The 17,706-nt window shown below is 38.3% G+C and overlaps 1 protein-coding gene across 4 annotated transcripts in view; it reads left to right on the forward strand.

The window, feature by feature from the left end:
• The window catches only part of PRKACB (protein kinase cAMP-activated catalytic subunit beta), a 75,414-nt gene that overhangs the window by 37,102 nt on the left and 20,606 nt on the right, over positions 1 to 17,706 (forward strand). The window contains exon 1 of one of the 4 annotated variants that reach the window (XM_061451622.1): positions 1,242 to 1,522. The exons of 1 other annotated variant lie outside the window; for it this stretch is intronic. In XM_061451622.1, the coding sequence (XP_061307606.1) occupies positions 1,336 to 1,522 (187 nt within the window). In that variant the 5' untranslated portion in view covers positions 1,242 to 1,335. Of the gene's footprint in view, positions 1 to 1,241; positions 1,523 to 4,490; positions 4,920 to 15,806; positions 15,862 to 17,706 lie in introns of those variants that run through there. 2 more of the 4 variants (XM_061451625.1, XM_061451624.1) reach the window with 2 other exon arrangements.

Below are 17,706 nucleotides of genomic sequence, written 5' to 3' on the forward strand. Positions count from 1 at the left end.
GGCAGTTTGTCATCATGGGTTTTTTTCTGAAGCACAGAGCTGTTATGAAATAGTTATATAATGTCCAAGGATGGATATCTGCTGACATTTGAAAACTATTCAGTGAGAAGTATGATGGTAAAAATTGAGAGGTATGTCTTTAACACGTGTTGACTGTAAGACGGGAGACAGATTGTCGGAAAGTTATTTCAATCTTTCTTAAGAGTAGCCTAAATTTTTAAGAAGCTGCATTTTACATGTGCAGAGGGTACACTGGGAAACCTGCCTAATGTATGTGTTTCCATTTTCACAAAATGAATATTTAGTATTGCCCATTGTAAGCATGCAAAATTTACATAATTTGCAAATTAATATAATTTAATGTTAAATACAGCTTTCAGTTTATTTCCCTATGGTTTGGGCCATTAAAAATGATGCTTTATAGACTTACTGTACAGTTGAAAATACTCAAATTTCTTTTGAATGAAAAACTTTCTTACACAATACCAGCATGTAGAACTTTTACATAAGCAGTGTCAAGAGCTGGTGACCGTGACTTTGTGACTCTCCTTCCAGCAGCCTTTGAGGCTGGAAGAGTGAGCATGCTGCTAGATAAGGATCTGCCTGTGCTGCTTGTTCTGGTGCTTTATTCTTGAAAAAATTAAAAGCATTTGGTTCATTCCTAGAGTAAACAGAATCCAATTTGGATAAGTATAATGCAGTTGTATTTATATGAATGTTAGAATTCAACTTCTTCAGTCTGATTTTTTTCAAAGGCGAAAAATAATACTTCTCCCTTCCCCTCATAATAAAATGATAGCTTATTCAGTAGTTTGTGCAAGTAAACTCCTTACTTAGAAAGTTGTTTAGTTGAAAACATGATTACTAATGATTAGATTACAACTGGTTATGTTTGCTGTGATGATGGTGGTACTCCATCTTAGTAACGGGAAGAACTGCAGAACAGTCACTTTTGTTCATGCATGGTTGTGGTAAATTTAAAAAAAAATAGATCTACCTTTTGATCTTCTGAACAAGTCCTTTGTAGTATTTTAACATAAAATGTGTATTTAAATATAAAATATGAAGTATTAAAAAGCTGTGAGAACGCATGCTGTAGCGATTATTACACATTTAAAAACAAAACAGACCCACTTTCTGATTGACATAAAAAGAGACTTTGAGCAGTATAAACCAGTATGGAGTTTTTCTTAACAGGAAGTAGAAGAGAGTAGTGCTTAGAAAACACTGCACACAGGAAGCTTGACACATGCATAGCTCTGAGTGGCTCTGGGTTGTCCAGCTCCCTTTAGATATTTTCTCTTTTGCTTTTGTAAAAGTCGCTAGTGTGTATAGATGGCAGCTCAGAAGGAGGTACCTTGTAACCAGTGCACAGGGACGGCCACAGCGCTGCAGAGGCTGGAAGGCTTTGCTAATCGCCTTTTCCATAGGCATTCAAAGAGTGGTGCACATGAACAGAGAGCGGCTCTGGAAAATGGGAGCCAACATTGCTCTGAGCTTGCTGTCCTATGGGACAAATCAAGTAAGTAGGGGAGTTGTTTATAGATATTTGCTCTTCATTTGCCTAGGAAGTGCAGAACTTGCATGTTTGTAATCAAATATGAACGCTGATCTGTGTTACGTTCCAGAGACAGTTTTATGATTCATTACCTAAAGGTGTTAATTTGAAGAATAGCATATTACATCTGGCAGAGGGGCCGGGGGTCTGGCTCATGGACTGGTGGCTGGCAGAATAATTCATCCCTTGTCCCTTCTTTTCTCATAAAGCACAGTTGACTTGTTTGGGCAAGCCCCCACCCTGATATTTACTTCTAAATTACTTCCTTTGTTTTCAAATTGAATCAGCTAGTTCAGCAGAAATAGAAAACTCATTAAAGATTGCAATGTTTAAACTCTGTAATAGGCGGGCATTGCTGCACGGATTAAACTTCTAATTACAGGACTTCTTATCATTCATCATTTTGTTTTAAGGCATATATACATCTATACGTATACTCTATCCAGTATTAAACCATTAAATTGTGTTTGGTTTTAACTATTATTTACTAATTTAATGTGCTGACTATCATTAGCTTTAATTTCTTGATTAGTTCACAGTCTCCAGTATTATTTTGATGGATTAAAACTTTTCATGATTGCATTTTGGGTAATAAGTGAGAGATTTCAAAAAATATCAATCTAAATAAATTGACGTTTGATTTTCATATTTTTCTTTTAAAGCCATACATTATTTTGCAAAGCAATTATTGTCTCTGTGGTTAAATACTCATTTTAAAATGTTACAATATGGTAATAGATGATAATTTTGTTCCAGATTTCAGATTCATTGATGGATTTGAGATAGCACAATTATTTCAGTGGAAAAGACGCCTTATTGGAAATGCTTAGCATCACAGTATTGCCATGAAGAAAATCTGGTTTTATACATCTCCCTGCTTGCAATTTAAAATATTATTTGAGGAGGGAGTGAATCTGTTCTCAGAGGATAAGCAATAAACATGGAAACAAAAAGGTGTTAATGCATTGGCCTAAAATAGATTTAATCTAGGGCTCCCAAATGAGAGGTGAGAGGATCGACTAGTTTTGTTGGGAAGATAAATGATGGAAGTGCATAAATTTTGACCTTCCACTTCTCCAAAATGTTTTTAGCTTAGTAAAAATAGAGGCATACTTGTGCTTATGTAGAAGCTCTTCTTTTTTAATGTAAATAGTTATTTGAAAAAAAAAATAGAACATGAAGAAAAAAATGGTATTGACCTGCTGACACTTACAAATTGTGATCTGTTTGTGTACAAGTCTCTACTACTTTTTTCCCTTCTAGTTAAGGCGGGGTTCCTCGTGTGACATGCTTGATGAGGAAATGGACTGTCGTGTCTCTTGATGATAAACATGGTGAAAATGGCTGTTCGGCTAATGCTATTTTAAGTCATAATTAAGCACAGTGGTTACATGCAGTTTTTCTGAGCCAAAGTTACTGAGCTTGTAGCTGAATGGTGGTTAATTATGTAGCTTTAGTTTTGGGGTGAAATTCATAATCTGTATCCTGAACCTTTATTCTCAATTTGTAATTATTTTTTAAAAATGATAAAATACTGCAGGTGCACATGGACTGAGTCTGTGTTTCAAGATTCTCATTTCACTACCACTGTAGGTGAAGGAGTGAAAGAGAAGGTAAGGAGTAGATTAATTTTGCAGAAAGTTCAATGAAGAAGCATTGGTTAGGAACATACTGGTGTTTGACTTGCAAGGATATTTGAATATTCTCAATCATTAGGCTCATATCACAGCAACTTAGAAATACCCGTGTAAGGTCTTGGGTGAAGCTACATAGCAGACAGCATGATTTACTCTTTAAACTTGAGGCAGAAGCGCTGGGTTTAGTACCTGAAAAAAGTTTGGAAAGTGACTTCTCAGAATTTTGCTCCTTTAGGTTTCAGATAGAGTCCATTTGAAAAGGAAATGAATGTATTTATCTGTTCTGGTGTAATGAGGTACTGTAACAGGTCCCGTTTTATGTATATCCTTCTACAAGCAGTTACTGATGAAGCTGTGGGTTTGGTGAAGGGGAAGGAGCTGCTGCTTGCTGGATGAACTTTTTGTTTGAGTTGTCTGCTGTTGTGGGTTTGAGTAATTTGTCATGTGGTCTATGGTCTTAGGGTTTTTTCAATGATTGGTTTTGAAATAGAATGTCTTTGCTTCTTTATTTTGGTATGTAAAACATAGTTTTTCTAATGTGCTTTGGATTCTTGGTTGATGCTTGAAATTAATGTGTTGTGTAAATCCTCAGAATCCAGTGGGGCAGAGGTGGGTCAGGCACCGCGGGCTTTGGAATCTGTTTTAAAAAGCTGACTGAGCACATGTGTAATTGTACAGCCTGAACTGGTAACCAGGTCAGTTGTGCTGCACAGCCAAAGGATGAAAGGGCTGTGATGGTAGTCATCGGAAGGGTGTGTTTTGTTCTTAGTTTAGACGTCTTGACTGTAACTACTTACAACTGTATGGAACCTACATTTTGATTTTGTTCTGTTTTCTTAGTTGCTTTTTGCTCTTTCAGTCTCAAAGATTGAGATTGGAAAGGAAAGGAGAATGAGGCTGCTTGGTTTTGAATGTAAAGACAGTAAGATCAGTGTGAATATCTTTAACTGATACAGATATTTTGCAAATCTGCATAATAAGAGAACACTATCAACTAGCATAATTCAGATGGTCAGGAGAGTCACCATTAGTGTGTCTTTCTGTCATCTTCATAGTCTCTAAATTGCAACTGATGAATAGTGATGAATAGTCAAAGGAATATTATTTGGTCTTGAACCGATTCAAAATACTATCAGTATACTTCTCAATACCATGGAATGACTTACAGAGATTTAGATTAATAATTACTATCTGTATGTGCGTGTGTAGAGAAAAATATATGTGAAAGATGAAATAATGTACAGAGTATATTGTGTGAATTGATTCAAGCTTTAGAATAACTGCTACTTGGGTACAAGTCAACAGATAATTCTGGTCTAAGGTTGCCATGGAAACAACCAGTGCTTGATATAATTGAGAACATCTTAAAACCTCCTGGTGTTTGCATGCTTTTTTTCCCCCTGCCATTTTGCGTTGCTTTAGACATGAATAGGTAGCGCTGGTCAGAACAGTAGTAGTTTAATGAGCAAAACTAAATCCCTGTGTCCTGAATATTGATTTTGGTTTACTACTGGTATCTTGTGCTTCATAGGTTTTTTTGCATCGCAAGGAGCTTACAAGAAAGAGCAGCTCTCTGGATTCTGTGTGCTCTCTCTTTCCAGTTACAGTATAAGTGTGTTTAGATATTGGAGCACTGATTTGGTAGAGATTAAAATACTTCATTCAGCCGTTGGATTAATATTAGGAGCAATATGTTTCTGAAAGCTGGCTTTTCAACATGAATGGTAAGTCTTTTCTGTTCCCTTTATTGTGATATTTTTGTTCAATCTTCACAGTCGGGAAAAATCTACTAGGTTTTTCTTTCTTGTCTGCATAGCTGCATCGACTACTGATCTCTTTGTTTTTGTAATCGGCTCACTGTGGGTTTCTGTTAAAAATGATTAGTCGTAAAGTATTGCAGTTTTTATTAAATATTTTGCTTTGCATAACTGGTACTTAGTATTTGAAATTTTATTTTAAATATTTCTTTTAGAAATAACTGTTACAAATCATTAAGGCGCAGTCTGACTTGGAAAATTTAATAATTGAATGATACACATATTGGATCACTTGATTTTTCTGTGCCACTCATAATTATTTTATGTGAATTGATACAAATCAGAGATGCCTTCTGAAATTATTATAATTGTCACCTAAAAATTCTAAATTGGCATTCACTGGTTTTTGTCTGAACCAGCCTATTCTTCTATGGTTTTTATTCTTTCTAAATGATGGGGTAGCAGAATAGTTGAGGTCATTCATGGAAGTAGGGGAGGGGATTCTCATTTGAAATGAAATACTATAATAGATCGCGTAAACTTACAGGCAGGTATTTGCTTTCTAAAGCCATTGTGACTACTTATTACAAGGTACTTTGATTTTAATGGAATTACGAAGTACTATATTCTTTCTTGGAATATTATTGAAAGTTGTATCTAAATATATGAACTCTGCACATTTATTTCCTTGGAAACAGCTGTCAATTGAAATTGTTTGCAGAAAGCCCTAATATTTTTTTTTTCCTGAAATGCTGCTTGTTTTGTTTCAAGCAGATAGTCTGGAGCTTTGGAAGATGACTTGAGATGGTTAGAGATTGCTTGAAAAGAATAAACGGTTAATCCTGTATATGGGGTTTGTGTGTTTGTGTGGTTTTGCTTTATTCTGTGAATTTAAAGGACCATTTTTACAAAGGTTTCACTTTAGTACACGGCATGAGATAAAAGAGTGGGAGGAGCCATCCCACTGCCTTATCTAATATCTTATATATATATATAGCTTATACATATATTTACATCATACAAATGTGTTGAGGTCATCTTCTCTGCAATTAGAATGTGTGGCTGTTGTTTCCTTGGTGTACAAAGTACAGCAGACAGATACCGGAACTGGTACAGTTACAAAACGAGGTTTCAGAACTTTGTATGTACCTTATGGAGATTTAGGTTGCAGTGCTGCGGCTGTTTAAGTAAACCTTAACGCAGTCTGTCCCTGAAGGAGGTGGCCTGGCTTCCGCTGTGTGCTCCCTGCAGCGCTGTGGGGATGCTGGCAGGCAGGATACCGGTGGGGAGCTGGTGTACACAGCAGCCAGACCTCCCCACCGACATCTGCCCCTGCACAGCCTCTCTGGAAGTGAGGCTGAAACCTGCAGCCTTGCTGTGCTTCTCTACAGCACGCTACCGCCTTTGTCCATTGGTGGAGAAGTCTCTCACTGGGTCAGAAAGTCTCTGCTTTTCGCCAGTTACCAGGCTGGGTTTTCCATCGCCCTTTTCTCTGTTTCTCTTACTGTTAGGTTGTAGCTTCCTCAGGAATTAAGGTTTGTGGAAATCGGCTCTATGAATTTTGAATTTTTCTGTTTGGGTGTTGGGGTATTGGGGGTGGGGTGGGGTATGCTGGTGTGATTGAGTCATCTTAAGGGAAAAAATTCTTTATGAATGAGGTGAAAAAGAGGGTAAAGGTGTTTTATTGATTGATTTTTATTTTTCCTAGGAGGTGGTGGGGTTGGGTTTGGGTTTTTTTTCCCTGGGGCTTTATTCTGCAATTTGCATCTGTAGATTTCATTCATCTTGACATCCAGGCTCCCAGTTCCATTAGAAATAGAAATAAATAGCTGCAGCTTCTACGAAGAGTCAACTCCTAGTCAAAAAGGTCTATAAATGAGAAGTCTAATTTTGACAAGGGGAAGGTGACAAAATCTTTCTTTGTCAAGTGAGGATTAGATTGTCTTCGCTGTAGACCTTTCCCCATGTAAACAACTTCTGCTTTTCAGTGCACTTTTGTTGTGGTCTTCACTGCAGCAGTGTCGCTTTGCCCCATCAGTGAATAAAATCAGATCCTTCTCTTGTGAGAGACTGCCAAGATTTTGTTCAATTGCAGGTACAATTGGTTTACTTCTCCCCTCTTTGCACCCCCATCCCAGAGAGCTTCACTTTATATGATTGTTTTTCTGAAAAGACTTGAAAAACCCTTCTTCTGTTTCTTTGGTTTTGGGGCTTTGTTTTGAACGGCAGAACGTTCTTGAACAGATAAAACTGTAACTTCCATAGCCCCAGCTCCTAGTTCTGAAAGGTGCTACTCTGATAGATCTTCTGTTTCACTAGGAATAGGCTTAATGATCCCAAGTATCACCAAGTATGTGGTTGGGCCAGTACTTTCAAATACTGTAGGTAGAGGTAATTGTTGGTATAGACATTTATGCTCATACTACAGTACTTACCAAATGTGTGTGGAGACAAATGGTAAGTATGAGGAAAGAGGGTGAGCAATGCTGACAGACTGCTGAATTATTGTCCAGCTTTGTCTGCACTGGAGAATAGGAGTGGTTCAGGAGTGAGGGTAAAGGGACGTAGCATGCATAGTTACTTGCATTGGGAACATCCTTTATGGGAGAAAGACAAGAAGTAGCAACTAATTATTTCTACTGCTGAAAAGACTGCAGAAAATGGAAGGATGCCATGGAATTTCCAGGTGCCATATCTTCATACATGCGACTTATGGGACTGATGGATTCTTCCTTTCAAAAATTCCCCGATGTTACACGTTTGCCTCTGACAGTGGAACTAGAATAATTTCTTTGGTGTTGATCTGGGTTCATGCTTTGTTCTGATTTTTGTACAAAATTTTGGAAGAAAGAAAAGGCGACACAAGAGTTGTGTTGAGGGAGTTCTTAAATTGCATTCATACAGTGAATAGTCCCTCAGGGTTCTTGGTTTAGGGTCTGAGCAAACAATTAGTTTAATAAAACAAAGGTTTCTTCTAAAGGAAAGGGTGTTTGGTGTGTTTCAGTTTTGTCTTTCTTGAATTGTGACTTACTTTAGTCCCAGTTGTTACAGTTCTGATGGATATTTTGTTACAAGAATAATTTTCATCTTTCCTTTGTTTTCAGTTTGCATCTCAAATTGTTTAGATAATTATTTGTTGCTGGTTTCTCTAAGAGTTGCTGCTGGTATTGCTGTTGCAGGCCAAAGTTCACAACAGGAGTTTCTCAGCTTTAATTATTGAGGTTCCTATGGGCTGTTTTGTAACTTGAATAACATTTCATTCATGCGGCTTAGGGTTTGGGTTTTGGTTTTTTTTTTTTGTCAGGATTTGCAGCTCAGTTCTCGGCAAGTTTCATGCCTGCCTTTTATACAAATTAGCGCTGACTTTAACCAGTTTCTCTCTAAAGTCCCATTCCTTATCAGAATGGATAGTAAACACTCTCACCTACTTATTGCTTGCCCTAATCCTGAGGCAAACAAATTTGTTGTTCACTCAGTATGTTGAATTGTGAAGTGTGTTTGTTTATATAAGACTTCCTTATTCAGGAAGTCACCCTCTCTGCTGTTTAAGGTTATAAATGAACTTCTGCTTGGCTAGTTACTGCAGGCAGCCCTTTCCTGTAAATATGGAAAGCCCGTTCTGCAGGAGATATGGCGATGTGTCAGAAGCTCACATCTTGCAATGAGATGAAGAGCTGTTTTGCTGATTTACCCTGACAGCTGTGAAGATGTGTCCTAGTGATCCCAGTGCATGTGTATGAAAATGTGTCGTTTTGTTATTGTGAGACCTGGGACAAGGTAGCTTTTGTGGGAAGCAGACTTAGACATGAGTGCAGGTGAACCAAGACTGGAGTATCTACAAGTATTTTGATGCCTTGTATGAAATACTTGAAAAAACAAAAAGCAGGACAAAAGTCACTTGTAAAATGCATCCATGCAGTCAACAGCCCTTACAGTTGTTTAGTTTGGAGTATAAGGAAGAAAAGAGTTCAGTAAAACTTGGATTGCTTCTAAAGAAAAGGGTATTTGTCCATGAGTGTATATCTAGTATTATGAGAGGCATTCCCTGCTTCAGGGTATTTATTAATCAATATGCGGATCAGATCAACTACCTGCTTACAGTTTCTAATAATCTAACTATAAAACATACTTCCAGTGATAGCTGCCCAGTAATATGTTATCCATTTTAGTCACTGAACTTTTACAAAGAGGGAAGGTGGAGCAGGAAGATGGAGAGGAAAGTTGGTGCTAGCCAGTTAGGATCTTAAACAGCGTGGAGGGATGGATGGCTTACCTGGAGGAAAACTGCAGGAGGTGCCATAAATGTTGGGCTCGGTATGTAATCTTGATGGTAAGAGGAAAATTTGATTATTATGTATATTAGTGTTTAACTACTAGAATTTGCTAAGAACCTTTACTCAAGGATGTGATATGTTTACAAGATATTTTATAGTAGTACCTTAGAAAATCTTGTTCTTGGAACTCATTCTTAAAATGTATTGGGGATTTTTTTTTGCACACGGTAACCATGGAAATATATGCGCTGTAGAAACATGAGGTGTTTGAATTTTCACAATTCTCGCCAAGTTTTCTGTTTTCTTTGTAAAGTAATACCTGTTACATTTCACACAACAAAGGTGGTCTTTTTACACTATAGGTCTGGTGGTAGTTGCAGCATTTTAGATTACAGTGGGTAAAGTTTAGCTATAACTGCAGTAGGTGGTACTGCACAGGTGAAACTTAATTTCTTATTGCTCACAAAGCACATCAACGTCTGATAATGGAGAATTCTATGTGTTAAGATTTCTTCACATAACCTTTTCTGTATGAACTAATTTTATATGTAGGGAGTGTTAAGTACTGCGTTGAAAGTAATTGTATTAAACTTATGATTTATTAATTTGAAATTTTAGGTTAATAGCATTAACTTATCTAATAGTTGAAAATCAATAATTTAAAATCAGAATTATTTGTCAGAAGCCTGTTCAGTAGGCACTGCCACACTTCATGGTCACCTTACACTAGCACAAACTGGTACTCCTTCAGAAAATGAGCGGTTCTCCTGCCCCACATATTTACCTGTTTCCACCCCATGTTTCCCTTCCCTCACCCCAGGAGAAGCTTTCATGTAATGGAAAGAACTGCGAGTTGCTCTGGATTAAAATTAGCTTCCCATGGCCTGCCCTGCCTTCTGTCCATTACTTTTTAATCTGGCCTAATTCCCTGACCTGTCTTGGCAGTCAGCCACAAGGATGCTTTTGCTCTTTCAAGGAAGGTCATGATAGAGTGGCAGGAGCGAGTGGCTGTGGGAGGATGGGACTGGGATACTTTGTATTTATACCTGCCCATACCGAACACTGAACTGTGGTTTAACAATCAAACCGCTATTTCTTGCACTTTTAAGCCTCTAAGTGTGTGGATTGTTGCAAGAGAGGAAGCAGATTTACAGATCTGTTGTCTCCAGCAGTCTGGAATAATTCCTTTCAATGAACTCTTTAAGAGCAGGAAGAAGGAATGAGAGAAACTCCTTTCCAAAGCTTAGTTTTAACATGGATGCCAGTTCTACTAGTTCAGAGAACTGGAACAAAAAATTGCCTCTAGTCAATCAGTAAAAGGTTGCTAATAATGCTTTAATTTGAAAAGAAAGCTTGGTTAAGAATGAGTCCTGAGGGAGCAAAATACCCAGAGATGGAATACCTCTTTCCCACCAGGAATATGCAAGAGACTTTAGGTCATGTCCTGTGCTTGGATGTTTAGATGAAGCTATTCTGCTAGTCTGCATTGAGGACATCTTGCATATAATCAATAATTTAGCATTTGAATAATAAATCCCAGCGTGGTTCATAGAATTATAGAACGGTTTGTGTTGGAAAGGACCTTAAGATCATCTAGTTCCAACCTCCCTGCCATTTTCAGAGATGCCTCATCCTAGACCATGTCACCCAAAAGCTCTGTCCAGCCTGGTCTTGAACACTGCCAGGGGTGGAGTGTTTACCACTTCATAGGCTTTGGTTGGTTATTTCCATTTTTTTGGCATTTATCTGTGTGGTTTTTGAGGGAGGAGCCACTTTCTTTAATTGGGTCTAGATTAAGAAAGCAGAGGTTTTGTCTCATCTGTATTTTTTATGGTGGAAAATGATTGAATCAGGACATACACACATGTACAACTCTGCTGAGCAGAGCTAGTACAAGATTTGATATGTTCGTGACTGAATAAATTTACTGATTTACATAAGTTTGGGGGAGTTTAAGCAAGATTTCAGGGATTCACACTGAGTTAGTTGGGTTTGGTCCTGTCTGCCAGGGTGTTCTCTGTCATGCTATACTTTCAGCATTAGCCACGTTCAGTCCCTATGTTTGGACCTGTACTTTATGATTTAAGGAAAAAAAATAAGGAGAAAAGACTGAAAATTGGATTGGAAACAAAATTGATCTTATTCTCTCTAAAAACAGAAGAAGGAAGAAGAAAGTCAGTCTGACTGCAGTAGTTGTGTGCAGTAGAGTGTCTACCCCTCAGAATTTAACAACGGTATCTCTGGTAGTGAAAACCTGTTTTGGTTTGTTTAAATCTGTCACATTTCTTTTACAGGCTCTTGCCAGCCAGCCAAACCAAGAGGAGAGGTGAACATTAGGACTTCAGCTTTAATTTACAGCTTAAAATTAGTCTTGTAGCACTGAAAACAAAAATTAAGGAGGGGAGGGAAGGGGGAAGGATGAAAAGCTGGGTTCTTTATAGAGCACCTAGTTGTTGTAAATTTGTTTTTATAGAACTGGCAAAATACAGTCTAGCTCAAAACTTAAAAAACGTGGGTAGGGTTAAAGAAGGATTTTGCCTGTGTTCCAAATTGCGAGTTGTAATGAAAAAATACAATTTGTATTTCCTAATTGTTGCACATTGGAAATTGATTCCTGCATGTTCCCCACAGCCTCACCCCGCCAAATTGGGTTCCACTGGCTCTCTTTCAGTCTTTGGGCACTGCAACTGTAATTGGTCTTACTTTACTGTTTATCCTTTTGCTCCCCCAACTTACTCCGTGGTTTTTCCATGCCCTTCTGATCTCTGTTTCCTACCAGTCCTTCCCAGGATTCCATAGAAGTGTTGTATGCATGCTGTAAGCATGCAGTTAGGTTATTAGCACTTCCATTTAGATGCAAATTTGGATGCAGTTAATAATTCTTATATGGTCATTCATATTTTGTATTCCAGCAAATGGGCTCCTCCAGAACTGCACCATATGGTTTTGGTTTGGGGGTTTTGTTTTGTTGTGAACTGAAGGAAAAGGTCTTAGCCATTGAAGCTGGCAAGTTAGTTTGTTCTGCATCCCCTCTTTTTATCATAGTTAGCATTTAAAAGAAATACAAGGTCAAAACCCTGCTCTCAAAGTGAAAAACTTGATAAATGAGAGATTAAATTGATGCAGAGTTTATTAATCTAGGCTTAGTGACTTTGCAACTCTTAGAGCAGAAACAAGTGATACAAGACAAAACCATAGCTGGTCAGTTTTTCACAAGAGAGCTGGTATGTGTGTCTCACTGCAGTGCTAAAGCAAGATTGACTTGCCCTCTACCAGGCTTATATCACATTGGACTTTTTTTCCCTATTGTTTTTATATTGTGAGAAGCAAAGCCTTTTGTACTTGTTGACAGTCTGTTTAATGATACCATTTTAGTTTGTGTTTTGAAGTGTTTCCCTTCCCTTCACCAGCTATTAAAATGTTAACTGGTGCTCACACTACTTCCTCTGAGTGTATAATAATATTTAACACTTTGTTGTGTTCATTTTCAAACACTTGCCAAGGTAGAGAAATCTTTTTCTGAGTCTTGTGATACTACTACTGCTAATAAAGAGAAATCTAAAGAAATTTAAGGTGACCAGTTAATCCTGTAAGAGGGAGACTTAACTTGAATCATTCTTCTGACTTCCTTCTGAAATATGGTACCATAACCGCAGGATGCACTAAGGCATCTATATACATCTCCATAATGTTTAAGGCTATAAATGCTGGTTGTCTAAAAATGAAATATACGTCTATATTTACCAGAATCTCTTCATATATATTCATTTTTCCATTACATGGAATTTGGAGGTTTAATTAAATAACTCATTTAATTCTAACTTCAAGTGATTATATTACAATTTTGGAACAGAAATTGAATTGTATTTTGATAAAGGGCATTTTAAATACCAAGTAGAAATTGGCATTTAACACAGCAGATGGGGGTTTGTAGTGGCGCCCAATGTTTAGTCTTAATCAGTTTAGTTCTTGCTTTCTTGCCATGAATCCTATTGAATCCTATCCAGATACTTTCCCCCAATCCCTCCCCCCCAAAAAAAAAAAATCTGGCTTGCTGGCTCCTGTGGGATAGGTGCTTGAGAATAACAACTACAGTGCACGTGGGAGGTGGAGAAAGGCACAGTAATTCAAGGTAACTCTTCAGGACTGCTCCATCTGTGACCCCTTCCCCTCTGCTGTCATTTCATCCCTGCAACTGAGAGGTCTTAACCCCTTTAATATTTTATTGTTTTTCAGGAGCTTTCCTTGAATTCACTTGCTTTGAAACCATGTTTTAGGCAGAGTACTCTTGATGGTACTCATACCCTTTGTTAACAGTTCTTTATTATAAGCTTGCTAACTTTTCATACAAACATTAATCAATAACCCAAGCAAAAATACTGTGTGTTGTGTGACTATACTGTTAGATAACAATCTGCTTTTGGGGGTTTGTGTGGGTTCAGGGGAGTTTTGCTTTGGTTTGGGTTTGGTTGTTTGGTGTTTTTTTAATGCTTCTTTGTATGCTGGTATTACCTAGGAACCTTTGGATCTTGAGTTACACTTCCCTTAGAAATCTCTTACAGCAGGTTTCCTGCTTATCACCGTATTGCCTTGGTTCTGAGTACAGGTCCCTGCAGGCAAAGTCCCACTCCACCTTTTGTATGAGGGGGATAGCTTATATCTTGTCCAGCTCTGTGTGCATCTGTAGCATTTCTTCTGACCAGGGTTTGAACTGAAGCAGGCAGAAGTTACAAAACTGCTTGAAGTCTTTCATTTGTGAGCCCTCTGTTTCTGACAACCTTTTTGTGAATCTCCCCATATTCGTACTATATGCTTCAGGTGTTTGCATTGCACAAAACTTGCTGCTTCTACCAACAGTTGTTCTTGCTGGGCACAAAGAGCTAGGTTTGTGCTGTGTGTTTGTGCTTACTCAATCTCTGGACCACTGGTGCATTCTCTCCAGTTCCAGCTGCTGTGCTTCCTGACACATCGTCAAGGTCCAGCTGGGGAAAACCCCAGTGTCTGAAATACTTTGTTCATGATCCCCAGAGTTAAATTAAGATGCAAGTGAGGTTGAGCACCATAATCGATCAGTTTATTTATTAATTACTATAAAAAAGCGATAGGACAGATTGGAAAAAAAGGATAGAAATTAAGCAAACCTTCAAGAGTGCAGAGAGATAGTCACCACTGTGCATCCAGCGACGTCCTGAGGGTCCGTAGTCATCATCTGTAGTCGTGGGAGTCGTCCAGGGTCCGTATTCGTCATTGGTGGAGGATGTCCAACAGGGCGATTACCTTTTTCCCGTCTGTTATATTTGGGGGGGTACCTCTTTGCTTAATGCCATGTACTGCACATAGCTGGTGAATCACCAGCATCCAGCTTCACTGCTCTTGCAGCCAGGTCTTCAACTGCACATATCTGTAGCAGTCCTCAAGATAATGGGCAGCAATTCCTTGCACCAACCCTTATGATAATGGACAGGGGAGTCTTATCTCAGTTACTCCTACCCGTCTCTCAGACCGTGGACAGTGGAGTCCCATTTCAGCTCCTCACACCCATCTCTTGGGCATTGGACCTTTGAGTCTCATTTCAGCTTCTCATACCAATGTTTGGGACAATGGAGTTTGATTTCAGTTCAGTCTCTCACACATGTCCAGTTGTTTTGAGCGCTGCTGTCACCCTCACCAGTGCTACTACTCATGTAAAGCAAGAGCTTTTCTTCCTTTAGTTTCAGCCTCCTTTGCTCCAGCTTGTGCTGTACCAGTGAAACCAGTCTGAATAGGGTCTGTTTGGCTGATCTTTGCTGTACTCTTTGCACCCTCGTCTTTACTGTGCTCAACTGTATAAGTGTGATCCTTGCTTTTCAGTGTTTATGGGAACCTTTCTGTCAACATCTCTTTCCTGAGTTCTTTTTCTATTTTGACAGTCTTACAAAATTAAATCATTTCATCGTATGGTGACCATACAGGATTTCCATATGTGTTCCAGTTTGCACACAGCAGCTTGGGCTGTGCGGTTGAGACTTTCTGAGGGGTTTTGCTGCTGTTGGGTAGAAGGACTGAAATTTGATTGTGAATTTATTTTTTTTTTTTTTTGAGACTGCTTGCCATTTCTGTGCTATGCACCACATGCCATGCAATTCACACATGCTGTCTTCTGGAACAAAGTGCTAAGTAGTGGGAAGATCACCCGGTTACAGGTTTTATTGTGATCCAGCATGCTGCGATGAAGATAGATACACTTTTGTTAGCAACAGTTCCTTGGATGTGTGTCCTGGAATAGATTAATGATTAAAGATGCCAACTTGATCTGTTGAAGTTTTATAAGCTGTGCTTATTTCTGTGATGCATCATCTTTTTTTCATACTGAATTTAGCTGCCTCTGGGTTTGTTTTTTTCCTCTTTTCTTTGCTCAAACATTCTGTGATTTAGCATGAGTCATTTTGTCTGTGTGGGAAAGGGTTGGTTTGTTAAAGGGTCCGTTCTTGAGTGGGGAGGGGAACGGGTGGAATGTATTTGTGTTTTCTATGTGTTTATTGTGGAAATGCATAATTTTTTTTTCTTTTTTCCTTCTCTTTCTTTCCTCTCTTCATCATCTCATCTGTGTGGGTGAATGTTCCTGCAAACCCTTGTGGAACCTATAGAGACTTTTGGTATGCTCATTCCTTCATTAGTGCCCAAAGTCATAGATGCTAGGAATAGTTGAAAGACAAGCAAAGCAAACGAGTCACATTGTCACAATATAAGGTGGCTAAAAATGTGCACTTGAGGAAATCTTCTAAGCCGTCATCTAATAAACCTGTTCGTTTGAATCATCACAGTAATACCAATGGCCACTACTATCCAGTTGGTGTAAATTTTGATTCTGTGCTTGAAAAGTAGAAATGGAATGTGTCTTCCTGTAGCAAGAATTAATGGTTTGTGATGGAGAGAGACTTTTCAAAACTACCTATCCTGTTCCAAATTGTAAGTCTTATTTTCAGAAGTGACTGAAGTGTATGCACTTTGGTTGCTTAAATTCCATTTGAAATCACATACCAAATGATATTGTGGTGTAGGAGCCCAGGTGACCTCTGAAAATGAGAACAGGCATAGTTCGACCCATTTCCTCATTAGGAAGGAAATGTAATTCTAATAAAACACACCACAGAATACAAAATCATTTTTAAAAGATAGATGAGTGACAGGTATATAGCTTTATTTTGAAAATGTGTTCAGTGCTGCTTTCCAAGAAGAAAGGGTGAAAATCATAGAATCATAAAACAGTTAGGGTTGGAAAGGACCTTAAGATCATCTAGTTCCAACCTCCCTGCAATGGGCAGGGACACCTCACACTAAACCATGTCACCCAAGGCCTCATCCAACCTGGCCTTGAACACTGCCAGGGATGAAGCATTCACAGCCTCCCTGGGCAACCCATTCCAGTGCCTCACCACCCTAACAGGAAAGAATTTCCTCCTTGTATCCAATCTAAACTTCCCCTGTTTAAGTTTGAACCCGTTACCCCTTGTCCTGTCACTACAGTCCCTAATGAAGAGTCCCTCCCCAGCATCCCTATAGGCCCCCTTCAGATACTGGAAGGCTGCTGTGAGGTCTGGAAGGCTGCTATGATGTCTAATAAAATAAAGTTAAATAAGGTAGAAGTTCATTTGAAGGAGAGCTTGTGGCTTATTGATATTCTAGAAATGAAAGATTTTTCTCATGCTTCCACAATTTGAATATTTCCAGCTGCATCACATTTTTTCATGGACACCATTCTTTATTCCAGAAGCAGAACAGAAAGATGACTATATGTAAATGTCATTGTTTTCATAAATACAGAGTAAATTATATTTCAGTGCAAAATACATGGAAACTTAAAATATTTATGTGAGCAATGGAGATAGCGTGAGGAATATTTAAGATACGTACTGTAATAGCATAAAAAGAGACCAGTTATCTCATGGTTTGGCTGTGCTATATAGTATAAAAGTTAATGTTCATTTCTAAGCTACAGCCACTTGAGTTCGAAGGCTTGGCTTTTTGGTGATCTTAATGATCATCTTTGGGGTTTTTTTTCTTGTCATTAAGAGAAAATAATGTTCATGCTATTTTGATATAAGTTGAAGTTTTAAAACTTTATCGCTAGTCATCATTTTACCAAGTCATCTCTGTTCTTGTGAATGGAAGAAGGCTCATCAGGCATGAATCTGGACACTGTTAGCTTCCCTTTTTTGTGTTGAGAAATTATTTCATGCCACAGGAAATCCTGTGCTTTTCTCAAATCAGGATCATTAGAAGTCATTACATGAGTAACCCCCATAATTTAAAAACAATGGAAATATTTTTTCCCCACACAGGATAAATATGTCAAGCATTTTTACTGACTACCCACTGAAATATTTTTAACTCTCAGTGAGTTTTAATACCAGTTTAAAATAGGTCCTTTGATAGAAACTATGTTTTCAATACCAATTTAAAATAATTCCTTCAATACAAACTATGTTTTTCTTACTCTG

Source organism: Pezoporus flaviventris, unplaced genomic scaffold (assembly GCF_033815535.1).
Source record: "Pezoporus flaviventris isolate CSIRO_AGI_PZ_B2104156 unplaced genomic scaffold, CSIRO_AGI_Pfla_v1 ptg000013l, whole genome shotgun sequence".
NCBI classification, from domain to species: domain Eukaryota; kingdom Metazoa; phylum Chordata; class Aves; order Psittaciformes; family Psittacidae; genus Pezoporus; species Pezoporus flaviventris.